This window comes from Carcharodon carcharias, chromosome 12 (assembly GCF_017639515.1).
Source record: "Carcharodon carcharias isolate sCarCar2 chromosome 12, sCarCar2.pri, whole genome shotgun sequence".
Taxonomy (NCBI): Eukaryota; Metazoa; Chordata; class Chondrichthyes; order Lamniformes; family Lamnidae; genus Carcharodon; species Carcharodon carcharias.
The window spans coordinates 128,844,532-128,866,057 of record NC_054478.1 but is presented as its reverse complement, the minus strand read 5'-3'; the positions used below and the strand labels follow the sequence as shown (position 1 = coordinate 128,866,057).

The 21,526-nt window shown below is 43.9% G+C and overlaps 1 protein-coding gene across 12 annotated transcripts in view; it reads left to right on the top strand.

Moving 5' to 3' along the window:
- Positions 1 to 21,526, top strand: part of ikzf2 (IKAROS family zinc finger 2) — a 141,983-nt gene that overhangs the window by 59,232 nt on the left and 61,225 nt on the right. For all 12 annotated transcript variants that reach the window (XM_041200987.1, XM_041200991.1, XM_041200992.1 and 9 more), the window contains one exon: positions 12,143 to 12,310. In XM_041200987.1, the coding sequence (XP_041056921.1) occupies positions 12,143 to 12,310 (168 nt within the window). The remainder of the gene's footprint in view (positions 1 to 12,142; positions 12,311 to 21,526) is intronic.

Genomic DNA, 21,526 nt, shown 5'->3' with positions numbered 1-21,526 from the left:
TCCTGAAATCTACAGAATTTGACAGCAGAATGACTTTTAAGTTACTGCCTTTCTAATTGTTTTCCATTTACATAATAAGAATTGTACCACAAGGAATTACAAATTTTACAACAAATCACACGCTTCTGGTTTAATGTAAAATAATGTTGCTGAGAGTACTGTAGCATTCTCACTGATTTTAGTGGATTTAAAAATTTTCTTAGATCTTGCAAATTTCCTAGAAAATTGAGAGAAGATTAAACTTTTCTATATGAAACTTAGATAGGGCCTGAAAACGGGCAGGTGAAAGCAGGACACATATGAAATTGGTGCTACACCCCTTAACCAGACTATGTATTGGCAGCACCCCTCTGGAGGATGGTGGGGATAAGGTGGTGTGAAATATCAGGCTTGATTGATTCCACTTAAAGGAGACAGCATCTTCTAAAGAAATTGTGCACTCTGGCTGCAGACAGCAGAGAAAAGCTGAAAAATCTGCAATGACTAGAAGGGGAACAGACAATTCACACCGGTTCTCTGATGCATCTTTGGATGCCCTCATCCAGGCTGTGGTAGAAGGAGGGAGATCCTGTTCCCATATTCCAGGCACTAACTCCGCTACCATCAGATGGGATCACTGAGGAGGTTAGTGTCAGGAGTTTAGCTTCCAGGATATTGCTACATACAGGAAAAGGTTCAGTGACTTCATTAGAGTTCTCAAGGTAAGAATCTTACCTTTCATATCAATTACCCTCTCCCTCTGCCCACCCCCCTCCCCGTGCCCCATCCATTTACACTACCTTCAGAATTACACTCACAATGCTGACACTCTTTCCTTCACTCTCTTGAAATCACTGCACCATGCCACATCACCCCTTTCTCTTGCTACATAAACAATCTGTACCTCCTACTCTCACCTCTGGTGCAACCTTCAATTCCCTACATCGCATACCACAACAAATGAACTGTTCAACCATGACAGGAACAGTCTCTCAAACACCTTACAAGATTGTAACTAATACACTCCTTCCTTCCTTGCAGCCACGCACAACATGCTACCGGTAGACACCAAGCCCACCTGTACATCTTCTCCCCTGTGGAAGAAAAAACAATAGGGGTAAGATAGAGTCCTGGCCGTATTGAGTTAAAATGCTGGAGGATACGTTGTGCCTGTTTTCCTCACACAAAATCCCTTTTTTTACATTCTCTCTTTTTTCTCACCCGAGCACAATGCATGACCAACTGTACCTGCTCATCTCTCTCTCTCTGCTCACCACTCATAGCAAGAGTTAACTCTTTCATTTCAAATGTTGAAAATGTGGATTCTCCGCTATCAGTTAAGGAAAGGAGCCAACCTTCCTGAATGTGCAGAGTCATTCCACCTGATCGTAGCAAACACCAGCTCATTGATAGTAGGTTAGAGGCTAGGCTAGAGGAGGGATCTTCATATGGTGAATTACTGCACAGAAGCAGACAGGAGCGAAAGCAGGAGGATAGAATGCTACAAATGCCAACTTGCCAGAGGGCCTGACTTAAATGCAGACTTTGCAGGTTCAGTCTACAAATAGCAGCCTCCTGCTGCATGTTGTACATGGGTGCAAAAAAGAAGTAAGTGTGTTAGTGATAGACTTGTGAGGTGATTAGAGACTGTGTCTGTCATGGTTGAATCATTCATATGTTGTGATATGAGATGTGGGAAAATGAGGGTTTCAAAAGGGACTGATGGTATTATCAGGAAATGTTGTGCATACTGGACAGCCTGCCAAGGATCTCACATGCAGCGTCTCCAAGCATCAAGAAGTGATCAACTTCAACTTTTGTTGGGGCTTTGATTAGAACTGTGAGACTATTTTGTACAACATGAAGTGAGAGACCACTTCCTTGAACATGACAGTGCCACCTGCATGATGGACCCTCTGTTGACAGCTCTGCCATGGAAACTCAGATGATTGACACGTTGGCTTTGGAGGCCAGGATTGACAGGTGTTATCAGGGTGCCACATTACCTCTGCACTCTGTTCTTGTGCAGAATTATAGGGCTATTGAAGCACAGTACCAGGAAAGTGGCCTTCACTCTTTGGAATAGGCATCTGCTGCCTCTCTCAGAATAGTTGCTTCCCCGCCACCTACTCTGACAGTGTCCAATAATGGTACAGCTGGATTTGATTGTCCTGGTCATGCTGAGATTTAGCAGTCAGGCGCTCGAGGCCTGGAGCTGCTCAAAGTGACCCATCATGGTCATCTGAAGTAACCCCAATGGAAACTCAGCAGCCTTCCACCTTCCAGGTAGATTCACTTCATAGGAGCACTAGGATGGGTAAAACAGGCACTAAGGCATTGCACAAAGTGGATTCTCAATTATTATTGTTAAATGTTGAACACGGGTGGAACTGAGTTGTTGAATTGAATTTTGACCCAAAAGCTGGTCAGAAGCCATGCAATTTGATCTTGATAATAAATACGGTCATGATGAGAATCTGTTGGTGTTGGGATTAAAAGGGATGGTTCATGTAAAGCATGCTGGGAGACCTGGTAATTGATGTTGCTCCTGCTCATCTCCCTACTTGTACTGCTCTTTCTCTTCCTCCACCTCCTGCTACACTCTTTGTTGCCAAGTAGTGGTAAGGCTGGATCCTCATTATCACAAAATATGCTGCTTTTAGCACATGACCACAATTCTCGATATCTGCTCAGGGCTATCCTGCAAAGCACCCTGAATAGCAGAATCATTGCTTGAGCAGGTTGATTTTCTGCTTGTTGACACCTCTGGTGGTAGTGTGGCTCTCCTTAAAGGTCTGCTCTGCAGCTGTGGCTGGGTTTCTGACAGGAATCAAGAACCATGTCTGAACGGGATAACCCTTGTTTCCCAGTATCCAGCCGGTAACATGATGGCCTGGTTGGAATAAAGGTAGTACAGATGACTGATGCAGGATGAATGAGTCATGACTGCTGCCACATACCTAAATGATGGGCAGAATTTTGCCATCGGCGAGCAGGGGGCTGACGCGTAAAATGACGTGGGATGACTTCGGGCGGAACCCCCAACGTCATCCCACCCCATTTAAATTTTTAGGAAGGGGGGCCCGCAGCAAAATCAGCTGTGGGCCCGCCAACCTGTCAATGGCCAATTGAGGCCATTGACAGGATCATTTATACAATTAAAAGACCTGCCCGTCCAACCTTAAGGTTGGCGGGCAGGCCAGGAGCCCCAGCGACAAATAGATAAAACATGAAACCTCATCCAGTGGCAGGATGAGGTTTCATCACAGAATCATAGTGCAGAAGTGGCCCTTTGGCCCATCGAGTCTGCACCGACATGTGAGAAACACCTGACCTACCTACCTAATCCCATTTACCAGCACTTAGCCCATAGCCTTGAATGTTATGACGTGCCAAGTGCTCATCCAGGTACTTTTTAAATGATTTGAGGCAACCCGCCTCCACCACCCTTCCAGGTAGTGCATTCCAGACCGTCACCACCCTCTGCGTAAAAAAGTTTTTCCTCACATCCCCCCTAAACCTCCTGCCCTTCAGCTTAAACTTATGCCCCCTTGTGACTGACCCTTCAACAACAGGGAACAACTGCTCCATATCCACCCTGTCCATGCCCCTCATAATCTTGTACACCTCGATCGGGTTGCCCCTCAGTCTTCTTTGCTCCAGCGAAAACAGCCCAATTCTATCCAACCTTTCTTCATAACGTAAATGTTTCATCGCAGGCAGCATCCTGGTGAATCTCCTGTGCACCCCCTCCAGTGCAATCACATCCTTCCTATAATGTGGCGACCAGAATTGCACACGGTACTCCAGCTGTGGCCTCACCAAGGTTCTATACAACTCCAAAATGACCTCCCTACTTTTGTAATCTATGCCTCGATTGATAAAGGCAAGTGTCCCATATGCCTTTTTCACCACCCCACTAACATGCCCCTCCGCCTTCAGAGATCTATGGACACACACCCCAAGTCCCTTTGTTCCTCAGATCTTCCTAGTGCCATGCCATTCATTGAATACTTCCTTGTCAAATTACTCCTTCCAAAGTGTATCACCTCACACTTTTCAGGGTTAAATTCCATCTGCCACTTATCTGCCCATTTGACCATCCCGTCCATATCTTCCTGTAGCCCAAGACACTCAACCTCACTGTTGACCACCCGGCCAATCTTTGTGTCATCCGCAAACTTACTAATCCTACCCCCCACATAGTCATCTATATCATTTATATAAATGACAAATAATAGGGGACCCAGCACAGATCCCCGTGGCATGCCACTGGACACTGGCTTCCAGTCACTAAAGCATCCTTCTGTCATCACCCTCTGCCTCCTACAACTAAGCCAAATTTGAATCCACCTTATCAAATTACCCTGTATCCCATCTCATGTGACACTGTCACATGAGGGGGACATGTCAGGGAATTTTTTTTTTCTATTTTTAATATTTATCAATGTGAAAGCGATCTCCCTGGGGCAGCACTTAGACTCAGGGAGATGTGCGCTCTTTCGTGCGCATGCATGAAAGAGCACACTCTCGCATTTGGGGAGATCCCCCCCCCACCCCCGCCCGCACATAGCGCTTCCCGCTGGGCAGCCTTAATTGACCCACCCATGTAAAATGGCGGTGGGGCCCGCTTCTTCGGCAGGGATCATCTCCCTACCCACCGGAGATTGGGTCAGGCCTGCCCACCCGCCAGGCAGAAAATTCTGCCCGATGTGTTTGCAAACAAACTGATCACTGAAGTAGTGGAATCCATTTCTATGCAGAAAGATTCCAGGATTATGATGAGGAGCATCCAATGTCATATGGATTCAGTGTATGACATCCACAGTACAGGGTTATTTTATTCTTTCATGGGATGTGAACGCCACTGGCCAGGCCAACAGTCCCTAATTGCCCTTGAGAAAATGATGGTGGGCTGCCTTCTTGAACAACTGCAGTCCATCTGGTGTAGGTATACTGACAGTGCCTGAGATAGTGAGCCCAGGGCTCCCTTGTCTTGCTTTGCTCTGAATGGAAAAAGTAATGTAGATGTTCAACCTGACATAGAGAGTCTCTGTGGCCTACTGGATATGGAAGTGCAAAGTTACTGATGTGACCTGTAGCAGCCTGGAAGGATTCTATTGCATAAAAGTAAAGGACCACGGTGAACCTTGACAACCAAAGGCAGTGTTGTCTATCCCCTGGTTTTTGACTGCAGCAGGTGATATAGCTCTTTGACAGCCACCATGGTGAAATGAGGCGATGTGGGTATTGCTTCTTAATGAAGTTGAGGCATAAGAAGTTCTTCTTGAAAAACCACTGTGGATATGGCCTCATCCAGTGTTCTCCACCTTCCACCAGCAGCGCCTGCTCTCTGCTGTCTTCTTTCCGTCTGCTCCTCATCCTCTAGCCTCAGTGGCATTCTAACCAGACCACCCATGATTGCAATAAAACTAATTTGAAGAAGGCCAAAGCAATCTAGTACCAACAAAACTTGATAGCAGAAGTCAGTTATAAAGACAGAAAATAAGCAAAAAAAAAAAAACAGCAAAGCTCAAACCAGCAACGAATCCGTATGGGATGAATAAAACATAGAAACATAGAAAATAGAAGCAGGAGTAGCCCATTCATTATGATCATGGATGGTCATCCAACTCAGTAGCCTGCTCCTGCTTTCTCCCCATATCCTTTGATCCCTTTTGCCCCAAGATCTATACCTACTTCTTGAAAATATACAATGTTTTGGCCTCAGCTACTTTCTGTGGTGAGCCCTTTAAATACACAGTTAAAAGGTTTTTCCTGCCTGGTAGTGCCATTAGTTGCTAAGTGAGTTTATCATCTGACATGTCAGATGCTGGAGTAGATCAATTTCACAAAATGGTCCCACAATAAGTGTAGAAACCTTATTTAAATATTATAATTTTGTTAATATTGCTGAAATGAGAGAAATGTTGCCAAAGCTTTTCTTGCCAAATTTCAAACAATCACAACAATTTATACCACAGGGGAAAAGGGTGCTTATTGGCTGACAAGTCAACTCTAATTGGCCAAGGCATTGCCATGGAGAAAGCAATGGAGAACTCTAGGCTCCCCATGCTCCTTGGTAATTCAGAAAAGGTGCAAGGTTTGAACATATTCCTTTATTAGCAGAGAATAGTTCTCTGAATTTCAGTGCTGATGTGAAGCCAGGCATGTAAGCTGTACACCCCAGTGATTGGCTGATCATATCAAACAGCCTGTTCCTTTGGTTGTTCATAATGGGCGGAGTACAGACTGTACTCAATCAGCCCATGCTTGCAAAATCCTAAATAAAATGTCGACTGTTAGATGTGATTCTGCAATCAGGCAGTAATTGCTGATCAATCCTGAGTGCACTAATAGGTACACTAACAACCAGTTTAAGATAATCAGTCAAGCTCATAATGTACTTTATCTACACTTGCTAGTAGCGACATACATTTATACGCAGGGACCCATTCTCTGCAAACAAAAGGAATATGTTCAAGCCTTGTGCCTTTTTTGAATTACCAGGGAGCCTAAAGTTTCCTTTGCTTTCTCCATGGCAACACCTCAACCAGAGTCGACTTGCCAACCAATCAGCACCCATTTCTCCTGAAATATAAATTGTTGTGATAGTTTGAAATTTGACATTCTTGTGTTTGTGCTGATGAGTGCAAGATGAAAATCTTTGACAACATATCTCTCTTTTCAGCAATATTCAATTTTTTTAATAGTTCTGGTTTGTGCCTTGGATGCTCACATAAGAGCTTGATCCAATCTGGTGAATGACGCACTTTGGTGCTGAATGAACATGCGTAAACTACCCATGATATTGAATCCTTTACTGCCCATATTACATCTGTAAAATGGGGTACAATGCATTCAATTTTCTAGGCCTTCAAATTCAGATTCAGCGATTCAAGTAGAACCAGAGTCTCAAATTGTTGTGCATAATCCTCACCGTTTTCTACCAAAATGAACACATCTGATGGGTACAAAAAATGCAACAAGGCTATTAGTCACAAAATAGGTTTTAATTTCAAATAACAGGTCCCACATATCAAAGAAGCCATTGGATCATTGCCCACGGCTTAAACTTTACCCTCCCCCACATACTGGTGAGAACATTTGTTTCAGTTGTTGCTAACACATAAACTTTTTTTTTGCAAAAAATGCATGATCTTCTGTGAACTGACCACAAATTCACTCAGTGTTTTACCATTTTATTGTATGTGACAGGCATGGAGTGAATATTGATGGTGTACATACAGTGGCAAATCTTTAACTCATAAAATTGAAAAGTCATTGCAACACAAATACACGTTCATGTGCACATGTAAGTGCTTACACGCAGTCATGACACTGTTTTGACCTGTCTGGACATTTGATGTATTAATTACAAAATAAATTAGGTCCAAAAGTACAAAGCTTTGTACATCAGAACTTTTCCAAACTTTTCCAGAGTCATTATGTAGGAACCACGTCAAGTAATTTTAAAATGTGATATGGAAATACCTACAATAAAAGAAAATGTTAATTATTAAAAAGAACTGATGTTCACTTTGTTTTGTAACATCATGGTCTGTACAAATCTCTCTAATATCCTAAAATTACCTTTGGCCTTAGCAGCATTCCTTACAGTGTCATTTGGTGGTTTCTGATTACAGTGACTTTAAACTGAAAGTTATTCAGCGATATATTTTTATGTTTAACTTTGATGAGCTTTTGGGAAAAAAACCTTTGCAAACATAAGTTTAATGTTATAAGTATTCAGCAGGTCAGGCAGAATCTGTAGAGAGATGACCGCTTGTTCAAACAAAAAAAATTCTGCTTTTATTTCAGACTGTTTAAAGCTTAATTTTACCAGGACTGATGATGCAAAATGTTTAGTAAAATCTACTTTAGTAAAACAATTCACAAAATTCCCAGTAAATTTCCCAAGTTCCTAAGAAATATACCAACTCAGTTAAAGATATAATGAAAGGTCAATAAAAGCCAGGCAGTAAGTGTAGGATATTGGAACCGAGCATGATACATTACTTAGGTTTTTTCACATGTGTAACAGCTGGATAACCTCCAAGAGTGAGCAAGGATGGGATTTTTTATTAATTAAATGTTACAAATAAGGTAATTCAGTGTTGCTGAGAATATTTATTTCATGAGTGATTTACATGGCTTCTAAAATTGAATAGATTCGTGGAACTTCACCATAGGGATTTGTTTCTTGTCATTGCTTTTCTGTAAATTACCACACCCTCAGGCAATGAAGTATAATTCATTAATATCAAGGAATTATCTATTGCAAATAAAATGCAAACAAACATAAGCAGATCCTATACAAAATAATTACAGGTCTCAAAGGCCTATGACTGAATAGTTTCAAATGTTTTCACCATAAAATGTTCTTTTTAAAGAATCATGAACTATTTCATTGATGTTTCAGCTGTGCAATTGAATGTTAGGGCACATCCTTGTTTGCAGTTACATATATTGTACAGAGCCAGATTTTGATGAAAAAATAATAGTGTCTGAATTAATATGTATTGTCATTAATATGTAAATTGGCAACTTGTAGCAAGGAAGAAATGCCACAAGTTGTTGACTGATTTGCACCACTCTGCCATTAGTTTCACAAAAATGGCATTTTGTGTTTAACCTATCCATGATTTTGATAAAGTTGCTAAATTTTCACATTAATTCCCCATTAAATTTGCTGCAGGAAGTTAAGTCTAGTAATTAACAGCGTAAATATCCTTTCAATGACATGATACTAGTTAGTGACTGCCAATCAATCCTTCTTGCCCAGAAAGTAAACAATTATGACTATGAAGTCTCATTCCTTCAGGTTATGAATTGTTTAAGGAAATCTTAAAAATTACAAATTTTAACTTTTTATTACTTTTTCTGTTGTCATCTTCTACCCCCACTTAATCCAATCTTCTTTCAGTATCTGATGTGACTCTTCATTCACCCAGTCTAATTCACTTTGTCTATTTCACCTTCTCAGTCCTTCCTCTGTTTCACTTTCAATCCTCACATCTCATTGTGATTAACAGTGTATCTCTTTAGCCATTATTCAACAAGGTCCCAAATGTCCTGTTGCCCTTCATGTGGAGCCATCAGCTTACACACGCAGCAACACTGTGGGTAAAAATGTTTCAAAACTAAGCATGCACAAGAAAGTGTAATCCGGTGAGATGCCCCACTACAGCAAAATCTAATCCATAGTATTCACAGAACAGAAACAGGCCATTCGGCCCAACTGACCTGTGTTTATGCTCACAAACCTACGCCCACCCTACTTCATCTAACCTTGTCATCACACCCATCTTTCCTTATCTCCCTCAGGTACTTAACTAGCTTCTTCTTAAAAACACCTATGTCATCCCCCACAACTACTGCACGGGCAGGATTTTGCCTTTGGCTGGGGTGCTTGGCGGGGGCAGTCGAGAAGCCGACTACCTCCCGTGATTGGCTCTGCACCGCGATTTCACGCGGGCAGGCCGATTAAGGTCCGCCCTGCATGGATTGTGAGGGGCAGCGTTGAGCGCTGCCTGTGCGGGTGGGGGATGGAGACCGAGCAGGCCTAGCACAATTTTTACGCATGCACAAGAAAGAGTGCTGCAATCTCCCTGAGGTATGGAGCTGCCTCAGGGAGATTGAAGCGCTGTGTAAAAAAAACAAATGAGAATAAAAATTTAATAAACATGTTGGGACATGTTTTTAATTCAAAAATAAAGTTTTTATTTAATGTTTATTTGCTTTAGGAAACCTCATTCCTGAACCTCAAGGACGGGCAGCGTAAATTTGAATTTAATTAGATTGTTAATGGCCTTAAGAGGCCTTTTAATTATCTGTGGGCGTGCAGCCAACCCTGGCGCACGCGCACCAGATAAAATATTGCGAGACTGCGCGATGATGTCGGGACGCCCGCCTGACATCATGCATCATTTTACGCTTGGGCGTGTTGGCAAGTGTAATATTCTGCCTCATGTAGTAGTGAGTTCCACATTCTAATCAGTCTCTGGGTAAAGGAGTATCACTTGAATTCCCTATTGGATTTTTTAGTGACTGTCTTATGTTTATAGCCTTTAATTTTGGACCCCCACAGTGGAAACACCTTATCTATGTCTATCCCATCTAATCCTTCTATATTTTTAAAGACATCTATTAAATCATTTTCAGCTTTCTTTTTTCTATAGAAAAGAGCCCCAGCCTGTTCAGTTTTTTTCTGATAGTCATAACCTCTCATTTCTGGTATCATCCTTGTAAATCTTCTTTGCACCTTCTTCAATGCCTCTAGATCCTTTTTGTATTTTGGAGACTAGAACTGTGCACAGTACCCTTAAATGTGATCTAACCAAGATTATATACAAACTTAGCATAACCTCTTTGCTTCTGAATGCCATTCCTCTAGAAATAAATTCCACTGCTTTGTTGAAATTTTCAATGGTCCTGTAAACTTGCAGTGCCAATTTTAAATAATTCTCCACAAAGTATAAGCCCAGTTTCTGCTGTGCCAACAACAGAAAGCACTAAGTGGGAGATATTCCTCCCAAGAGGGAAGGACAATTCCTGTAGGGCGACAAACCTCATCCTGGTGTCAGATACTTTTTCAACAAGAAAAATAGCATTTGTGGAGTACCAATTGTAATTGGGAGTGCTGGTTAGCTCAGTTGACTAGATGGCTAGCATATGGTTCAGAGCAATGCCAACAGTGTGGTTTCAATTCCCGTCTGGCTGGGGTAGACATGGTACCCATCTCCTTGCCCTGCCCCTGAGAGTAGAAGGCAGTGGCAAACCACCATTGCAAGCATCAGCAAGCAGTGAGCCAAGGTGAGCACACATGACATGACATGAACAATAGTAATCAGGCAGATGGGGAGAAGAATATGTCACTGATGTAGGGTGATCCAAAATAAAGGAAGAAACATTGAATCATTTTAAAATGCTGAAACTGGGGTCAAACATAACAGCTTTAGAATGAACTTGAAATACTGTTTGCTGGCTGTACTGCAGGTTTCCAATTATTTACTTTGCACTGTAATTAAATGGTAATGTTTGGCTGGAATAAGAGGCTACGATTATTTGAAAAATAAATTTCTAGAGGCATGTCAGAATTCAACATTTTGTCCATGGGCAGCAATAGCATACAAACAGTAAACTATTAAGTTATGTCTGCAATGTGTTCTTTTACAATTAATTTGACATGATCATGTGCTGTGTCATTGTGCTTTTTTATTTATGCAACATGTTTTTTTAAATTGCTTTGAAATTTTGAATTGATCATTACAAACTATAGCAGTATGTATATTACTATAGCTGTAGTTCCAGCAATGAAATCTGTTGTCACAACCTCTGAATACAGTGACTGCTGGATCTAGTCAGATTGTATAAATGATCACTGCAGCAGCCTGACAGCACTATAAATTGCAGCTAGTCTGAATCAATAAATTCTTTCCCAAGTAAAGATTTGAAGTGTCAACATCAGTGCACAGTGAAAAGCATCGCATTAATATAGTTTTATTTCTGTCTCAGTATTTAAAAAATATACATATTTGTTAAAATTCAAGCTACCTGTTGGCCATCTTTATCCCACAAGCACCACGTTTTTAATTACAGAAAACTCATTTTTAATTGAAGTGTGTAATTTAGCTTGGGGGTGTGGTCTTTGATGTTTTATTCTGTACTTCTTTAAATGTGACCCACAGGACCCCATGATATGCAATAAATAGCCCATGGAAGTTGGAAATTTGAACATCTCTGCTTTAAGCAATACTGATGACACCATCAGTGCAATTATATAGCCGGAATTATCAACAGCTGAATTAACATAGAAGATACAGTGTGTTTCAGTGATCATGGGGATAATTTTTTTTCATGTGCTTTATGTGAGCCAGTTCTCAAACAATTTGTTTAGGATTCTTCTGCACATAAAATTCAGAGGAAATCCTCCCCCTTCTCATTTGAACTGGGCATTTTTAATTGATCCCTCATGCCACTCAGTTCAACTCCTTCAAGCCACTTCTTCCAGTGATTTTTTTTTGTGGGCGATGTATTAATGGTAAGACTTGAAAGCTGCTGCCATGGAAACAATGTCTGCCATGGTAATATTTTCAGCACCTGGTCCCCTTGAACTCTGCTTTTGATCGCAGGTGTGCTATCTTGGTTTTATGTGTTACAGGTGAACGTCCTTTTCACTGCAACCAGTGTGGTGCTTCATTTACTCAAAAAGGAAACCTACTGAGGCATATCAAGTTGCATACAGGAGAGAAACCTTTCAAATGCCCTTTCTGCAGCTATGCCTGCAGGCGGCGAGATGCGCTGACTGGGCACCTCAGGACACATTCTGGTAAGTTTAGATGTCTACTGTATATGAGCAAGTACCTTTCCACCTACCTTTGGTCATCATAGGCTCTAACCAAAGTTTTGATCTTGTCAGGAATGGAAACCCCCAGAATTTCCCTGACTAATCAAGCAAAAATAATGTTGTCCAACAAATCTATAGATAACATACAGTGACCCACATTATTATGAAGCATGATGTAACCAGAATAACTGGATTTATTGATTTGCTTTCAATTAGTAAAAGGTGGGCGAAGTAGTCTACAAAAAGAACTACTTTATTTTTTAAGAAATTATTACAATTGTTGTTAGAACCCACTGAAAAATCCTCCAAAGCAAACATAATGTATTACAACCATTTCCAGTTTTGATTTCTCTATGTTTAACATTTCCAATGTCTTAACAGTGCAGAACCTTGCTTTTAGGCATGGCCCTGTTTGATGCATTGCACGTTGAAGGTGCTTTTCTTCTGGTACCCTTGCTTGCTATAGCAGTTCTGAAGTAAGAAACAGTAGGTTTTTCAGTAGTCTGTGTAATTTTATGAAATCTTTGAGTTTATTTTGTTTACAATGACTTCTACTTTATGTTATTCTTCAAATGATGTAATGTTAATATCAGCATGGTGAGGGTTGGCTTTTTCAGTTTGTTTTCTCTAATGGTAGGAAATAATAGGTTGTATTCAGTGTTGGGAATTTCTGTGGGCAGTTATACACAGCCTTTGGATTGCTGGCAGATTCAGGGTAATTCCTGCCTCTGCGGGCTGGCTGGATTTGTTTGTTTTACATTACACACACTGAAAGATTGCAATAAAGAATATTGCAATAATAAAACTAGTCAAATATAATAAATAGTTTATTATTGTAATATTAACTTGAAACTATTAAGGGGCTCATTTTAGCCTCATTCGCTTGTTGGGGAACCCATGGGACTGAATGGAGTGCCAATTTTACACCTTGTCCAATATAATCCCCCCATGAGTTCAATAGAGAGGAAAATCGAATGGCGTATAATTGCACCTGATCCTGCCAGGTTCTGAACAGACAGCTTAGGTTAAACTTGTCCCCTAAATGCCAAAAACTCAATTTTTAGCATAGAAAAATGAATGAACACTTTGATTATGTTGTCCTTTTTCCTTTTGTTCATTTTTCCCCTATTTCCTCTTCTTAATTTTAATTCTGATCTTTTCTGCCATTCTAACCCTTTATTCCTTGTTTTTTGAAGTGCATAACTTGGCCCTTATTGTTTTATCTGCTTGGTTCCGCAACCATTTTGAAGATAGCAATAACTTTTTTTCTAAAAATGGTCCTCATTGACTGAAAATATGTTTAAAAGATCAACTTCTATCTTTTTTTAAAATTTATTTACGGGATGTGGGCTTTGCTGGCTAGTGCCAGCATTTATTGCCCATCCCTAGTTGCCCTTGAGAATGTTCTGGTGAGCTGCCTTCTTGAACCACTGCAGTCCATGTGGTGTAGGTGCACCCACAATGCTGTAGGAAGGGAGTTCCAGGATTTTGACCCAGTGACAGTGAAGGAATGGCGATATATTTCCAAGTCAGAATGGTGAGTAACTTGCAGGGAAACTTCCAGGTGGTGGTGTTCTTATGTATCTGCTGCCCTTGTCCTTCTAGATGAAAGCAGTCATGGGTTTGGAAGATGCTGCCTAAGGAGCATTGGTGAGTTTCTGCAGTGCATCTTGTAGATGGTACACACTGCTACCACTCTTTGTCAGTGGTAGAGGGAGTGAACGTTTATGGAAGGGTGCCAGTGAAGCGGGCTGCTTTGTCCTGGATGATGCCAAGCTTCTTGACTGTTGTGGGAGCTGCACTCATCCAGGCAAGTGGAGAGTATTTTATCACACTCCTGACTTGTGCCTTGTAGATGGTGGGCAGGCTTTGGGTAACTCAAGAGGTGAGTTACTCATCGCAGGATTCCTAGCCTCTGACCTGCTCTTGTAGCCACAGTATTTATTAGGCAAATCCAGCTCAGTTTCTGATCAATTGTAACTCCCAGAATGTTGATAGTGGGGGAATTCAGTGATAGTAATGCCATTGAACATCAAGGGGCGATGGTTGGATCCTCTCTTGTTGGGGATGGTCGTTACCTGGCACTTGTGTGGCACGAATGTTACTTGCCACTAGTCAGCCCAAGCCCGGATATTGTCCAGGTCTTGCTGCATTTGTCCATGGACTGCTTCAGCATTTGAGGAGTCATGAATGATGTTTAACATTGTGCAATCATCAGCAAACGTTCCCACTTCTGATCTTATAATGGAAGGAAAGTCATTAATGAAGCAGCTGAAGATGGTTGGGCCAAGTACACTACCCTGAGGAACTCCTGCAGTGATGACTGGAGCTGAGATGACTGACCTCCAACAACCTCAACCATCTTTTTTGTGGTCAGTATGACTCCAACCAGTGGAGAAGTTTCCCCCAATTCCCATTGACTCCAGTTTTGTTAGGGCTCCTTGATGTCATACTCGGTCAAATGCGGACTTGATGTCAAGGGCAGTCAGTCTCACCTCAGCCTGGGAGTTCAGCTCTTTTGTCCATGTTTGAACCAAGGCTGTAACGAGGTCAGCAGTTGAGAGGAACTCGAACTGGGTGTCAGTGAGCAGGTTATTGCTAAGCCAGTGCTGCTTGATAGCACTGTTGATGACTCCTTCCATTACGTTGTTGATGATTGAGAGTAAACTGATGGGGCGGTAATTGGCTGGGTTGGATTTGTGCTGCTTATTGTGGACAGGACATAATGGGGCAATTTTCCGCATAGCTGGGTAGATGCCAGTGTTGTAGCTGTACTGGAACAGCTTGGCTAGGGGCACGGAAAGTTCTGGGGCACAAGTCTTCAGTACTATTTCCGGAATACTGTCAGGGCCCAAAGCCTTTGCAGTATCCATGCCTTCAGCTGTTTCTTGATATCACGTGGAGTGAATCGAATTGGCTGGAGACTAGCATCTGTGATGCTGGGGACTTTTAGGGCAGGAGTTTACTGTCGGAGAGCGGAGGCGGGGCCCACTCGTCGACACGTAAAATGATGTGCAGTGATTTCGGGCTGAACTTCAGACATCACCGCGCCCCATTTAAATTTTCAGGAAGACAGGGCGCAGCAAAATCAGCTGCGCGCCAGCCGACCAGTCAGTGGCCAACTGAGGCCATTGACAGGATCAATTATACAATTAAAGGACCCGCCCGTCCAACCTTAAGGTTGGCGGGCAGGCCAAGAGCCTCGGTAGAAAAAACATGAAACCTCATCCACCAGCGGGATGAGGTTTCATGTAGGGTTTTAAAAAGTTTAATAAACTTATTATGTAAATTATAAACATGTCCCATCTCATGTGACATTGTCACATGAGGGGGACATGTTAGGGAATTTATTTTTCTATTTTTCATATTTTTAAAAGTGTAAGCAATCTCTCTGAAGCAGCACTTAGCCTCAGGGAGAAGCACACTCTTTTGTGCGCATGCGCGAAAGAGCACACTCTCGCTTTTGGGGAATCCCAATCGCATAGTACTTCCCGCTGGACGTCACGCTGGGCGGGCTTTAATTGGCTCGCCCACAAAAATTGGCGGCGCGCCCCTCACTGGAGGCGCCGATCAGGAGCCCACCCACTCCCACTCTTCCCCCCATAGCGGGGGGAAAATTTTTCCCATGATCTAGGGACCCCTTTAAGTCAGAACGACCTAATGAGATCCATCAATTAATTTTATAGTGCTTTACCCTGTCTGGAGGAAACATTGATGAATTTAATGAAACTCTCATGACTTTTCAGAATTTTATAGACTGCATAATTCATTTAAAACATACAACTGTAATCATAGACTAATGTTTAACTACTGACCTCGCTGATAACTGGCAAAACATTATTTAAATATTACATTAATCAACATCAATTTATGTAATTTAGAAGCCATTTTTGAAGAATTTATTTTAACCATATCAGGCTGAAAGTCTTGCCTACACTAATTTTAAACAAGACATGTGGACATTTAGACATGAGTAAATAGGGATGTTTCCAAATAGAACATATTAACATACTATTCATCTTTGGTGTGGCTTGGATTTCTATCCCTCCAAATATGGGCTTTTGAATATTACTGAAGTTACTTTATATTAAAATAAAATTATTTTATTTGCTAACTCAAAGCAGCACAGACAAGGAACAATCAGATTATTTTACATCAAATCAGATATGACTCTTGTAAGATTTCAAAGACAGGCAGAAACCTGGAACCAGCTCATCATCTGTTGCCTCAAATAAATCATAGTCCACATTCTACAGCTAAGAAACAATATTTAGTTAATTCATGGTATATTCCACTTTAAATGCAGCCAATTTTGGAGATTTGTTTTCAAGGAAGCTATACAGATGCCTCCAACAAATTTTTTGACAGCTTGATTGAGTCTAAAATAATAATGGGCAGAATTTTGGGTGGGGAGCACAATGTCAGGGCTAAATGGGTGTCACGACTCTACAGTGTGTGGGAAACGGTCACCTGCAGTGATTTCCCCAATTTGGCCCGTTAGTGGCCAGAGGGTGGGCTTACCGTCCCAAGGTTTACTGTCCAATTAAGGATGGTGGGCTCGTTCTCAAAGCTGGAGGGCCAATAGGAGGCCCCCAGCTCAAATGGAGCAGCAGCCAGCAGTTCAATTAAGGGAGTACGAGGGTGCCTCCATCTTGAGGTGTCCTCTCTGCATCTTTTACAAGTTTTAAATTTTAAAAATGGTCTCAACAGCCAGGCCAGCTTTATGGAGGGGGCACCTCCATAGGGTGGTCTGCAATGGCATATTTGTTCAGGCAGGCGGGAATTGCCTCAAAGCCAGTTTTATGCACTGGCTTATCGGCCTAGCACTGGGAGACCGTTCTTATTTACTGGCGTAGCTCTGAATGCCTCGGGGCCTGAAAGTCCACTGGAATATTCTAGTCAGCCTCTGACAATAGACTTTAAAAGACCATTAGGTTCTCTTAAGTAGCTACCTGCCACTTCTGGGCGAGTAACCTCTCTGACTTCTATCCCGCCTCTGGGAAAATCGCCTGGGGACAAGATATTGCCAGCAAATTGGCGGCGCAAATATTGACACCTGCCCACCTCCATATATTGAGGCAAAAATCTTGCCCAATGTATATAGATGGATCTCCCATGATGGTGCGTAGCAACCAAGAGAAATTTTGCAGCATGGAAGGCAGGTATCCAGGATTGGACGAACTGGCAATCTGGGGCCAAGATTTGCTAATAGCAAAGAGGAGCAGAGTGGTTGGGCCAGGCACTTGTCAGGCCAGGTCTGGCAATGACAACTGAGAATAACTACAACAATACCAAATTATATTTCTGTAATGCCTTGAATGCATTAAAATGTCCAAAGGCACTTCACAGGTGTGTTATAAAGCAAAATATGACACTGAGCTACAAAAGGAGATATGGTGTAATGTCTTAAAGAAGAAAAGGAGGAAGAGAGGCAGAGAAGCTTAGGAAGGGAATTCCAGAGTTTAGGGACTTGGTAGTTGAAGGCACAGACACCAGTGGTGGAGCGATTAAAATTGGGGGTGGGGGAGTGTTCAAGAGGCCAGAATTAGAGGAGTACAGACATGCCAAAGAGTTGTGGAGTAGGAAGAAATTGCAGAGATAGGGAGGGGTGAGACCATGAAAGGATTTGAAAATAAGGATGAGGATATTCAAATTGAGGCGTTGCTTAACTGGGAGCCAATGTAGGTCAGCAAGCACAGGATCGATGGATGAACAGAACTTGGTGGGAGTAAGAACACGGGTTGTAGAGTTGTGAATGATCTGAAATTTTTTGAAGGATAGAATGTGGGAGGCCAGCCAGGTGTGCGTTAGAAAAGTCAAGTCTAGACGTAACAAAAACACGGTTGAGGATTTCGACAGCAGATGGGCTGAGGCAGGAGCTGATGTTGTGAAGTTAGAAATAGGTAGGCTTAATGGTGGCATGGATATGTGGCTGGAAGCTCAACTCAGGGCCAGATATGACACCAAGGGCAACTTTCCGTGCCTGCTGGCATCAGGCATGTTTAGCGGCATGAGCAGACAATATGGTGAGAAGGCCAAAAATTGGTTTCACAACATCATGAAACCAGTTTGCAATAGTCCTCTCTGCCCGTCTATGGTGGCCACGTCTTCTGCCGTCAGACGTCAGGACCTTCATTGCAATACATTTGCATATCATTATAAGCCAGCTCACTGGAATCGTATCCCCATGCAGGATCATCTGAGCATGTCGGCGGGAAACCATGCTGGTGCAGAACACATCTTGACAAGTGTGACATGCAGAAGTCAGGACTTACCGTCAGGGCTTTGCTCACATCGTGCATATCCGGGGAGCAGAAGTTGCTGGAGTCTAACAGCAACGGGACCCTGGAGGAACATCCATCGCACACTGGGTGGATTTGCATGGACATGGTCCCGCCATGAAGCAGCTCACTGGAGGTGGAAAGTCATCGTCAAGGGTCTGCTCACATGGATCATCTAGGTGGTGGAGATGAAGATCCAGCTGTGTTTGGGAGAGGAGAACGTACCGGGTAGCGGTAGAGGAAGATCTAGGTTTGACTGGGAGAGGAAGGTGTGTTGGAGGGAGCGGGTGGTGAGGTTGGGAAGGTGGGGGAATGGAGGTGTTGGTGGGGGGGGTGGGTGGGGGTGGTGAGGTTGGGAAGGTGGGGGAATGGAGGTGTTGGTGGGGGGGTGGAGGTGATGAAGTTGAAAGGACAGAATGAAGGTGTCAGGGGGATGAGATTGTGGGGGTGGGGGGGCACAGTGCCGGGGATGAGGTTGGTGGGGTGGAATGTCGGGGGGTGAGTTTGGGGGGGGGGGGTGGAGTATGGGGCGAGGAGGGGGCAATGGGGGAGAAGATAACAACTAATGAGGTAGGTGTAAGGAGGGAGGAGGTGTCAGGGAATGGGTTTGGGAGGGGGAAGGAGTCCGGAAAGGGGAAGGAGTCTAGGGGGATGAAGGAGTCCGGTGAGGGGAAGGAGTAAGAGTGAAGGAAGGAGTAAGGCTGGTGGAGGAAGGAGTCCAGAGAGGGGTAAGAGTAATGGTGGCGGAAGAAGTAAGGGTGGAGAAAGGAGTCAGGAAGGGGGAAGGACTAAGTGGGGGGAGGGAGTGCAGTACGGCGGGTGGAGGGAGTTCCAAGAGGGATGGAGTTCCAAGAGGAGGAGGAGTTCAGAGGGGATGGATGTCCAGGTGAATGTGCAAGGGAGTGGTCTGTTGAGTCAATGACTGTTTCCTGGGGAGCGAACTGAGTGTGGGCGCGGCAGGAAGGAATGGTGGGAATGATCAAGGACAGAGTGAGGCGGTAGGGTGGGAGGGTGAGGGTGTGAAGGTATCGGCAGAAGGGACAGCGAGGCTGGTTGGTGGGGACTCGGAGGCAGACACAGATCCTAGGGATGGGAAGGAGAAGATCGGGGGAGTTAATGTGGATGGGCGTGGGATTTTCGGGAAGGAAGGGAATGTGCCCATTCACTTGGACATCTCCAAAAGAAAAGGGTTGTGGCTGGTAGGTGACGGTGGGGAGGTGGAAGCCAGCAGGGTCAACAGTGACTGGGGAAAGGAAATGGGTGACTGGGAGAGGGGAAAGGACAGGGGACCTGAAGAAGAATGTTAAACCCACCATGCTTGCTAAATCGAAACTGAAACAAGAGTCGTGGTGGGCGAGAACAGGTGCTGCATGGGAGTGTGATCAGTTGGTGGGCGGATACGCAGGTCAGCTCAGGTGGACAACTGAAAGCAAACCTCAGCAGGCAACATTGAAAACATTCAGGACATTGAGATGAGTGTAATGCAGGAAGGATCTGCGTGGGTCGGAGAGTGCTTGCACGAAGCTCTGAAAGGCCCTGCCACACACACCACACTTCTCCCTCCAGAATCACTCGTGGTCCGGCTGCATGCAGCTGAACTGCTAGTTGGGGGTGTGGGGGAGGGATGCAGTGGGAGGACTCACAAAGCTTGTAAATGAAGCTGCAAGTCACCATTACTCATTATTCAGTGAAAATGAATATATTTTCAGATTGTAAAGTGACAAAATGTGTTCACCCGTGCAAGCAATTGCAATGAAAATTTCTTAACTTTTGAATGCCTTAGACATCTAGGTGCTGCCCTGGCATCGGCAGGAGGGGTAGAAACAGCCAGTGCAGTGGTTGGCCCTGTTGCCTCTGATGACTTCAGCCTGGGTCCACTGGAGAGCCTTGGGGGTCCCACTTGCTTTGGCTGTCCTCCTGTGGGTTAGCTGATCCCTCTGCGGTGACAGAGGACGGGATTGAGGAGGGTCACAAGCAAAGGGATCTCAGAGGGAGAGGACAGCCTCTGAGATTCCTGAGTGGGTGACCCAGGGTGTCCAGCTGCCGTTCCTCTTCCCTTTGGATGCTGAGAGCCCCAGCCTGATCCCTTGAGGGGAAGGAGCACCTGGGGGACGGTGAGGTTCCCCGTTTCCCCCTTGCGTTGCCACATCAGGAACTCACCCATGACTACCGCAATGGAGTGCAGATCTGTGTGCATTTCCACGTTCCATTGGACAAGGGAGTCCTTGGTGTCCACCATCCTTCCCATGGAGACCTCCATACGTGCACCATTTTGTCAGAGAGCAGACGGGCGCATTCCTCCAACTCACGTGCCACTATGTAGAGGGTTTCCAACAGCTCTGCATGATGCTCCCCAGCTTCTGCTGACTCCCCACAATGAGTTGGAAGGCCAAATCCAGAGGCTCATCACCTGACTCAGACCTCACAGCTGCCTCTTCCCCAGCAGTCCTTCAGGTGCCAGAGAGATCGGCTGAGCCTGCCTCCTCCTGCTGCAGACACGTTTCTGTGCGGTGACCATCAGATTGTGAACCCAAGCCAACTCTAGATTTAGATCCCACCAAGGTGTGTGCCTCTGTGCTGGTAGAGGGTGTGGGTAACCCAATGTGACGGATCTTCCAGGCTGATTATTTTCAGCTCTTCAATGGAGGAGTCCTGTTGGCTGGAGGTAAGGTCCTGGATGGAGCTGAGGGACTGGCTGGCCGAGGGTGTCAGTTGCATGGTTGAGCTGCCTGTGAACCAAAGAAAAGATAATTAGTCATGTCAGCAAAGTCAAAAGCTAAGGGAGAGCGCACATGTTTGCGTTGAGAGAGGGATGATATGGTGCAGGATCCTCAGGTGAGTGTTCGCGGCCAACCTCACCGTCGCCACAGGCACAGTCCACATCCTCACCAGACAGCGCTATGGCACGCTCCTCAAG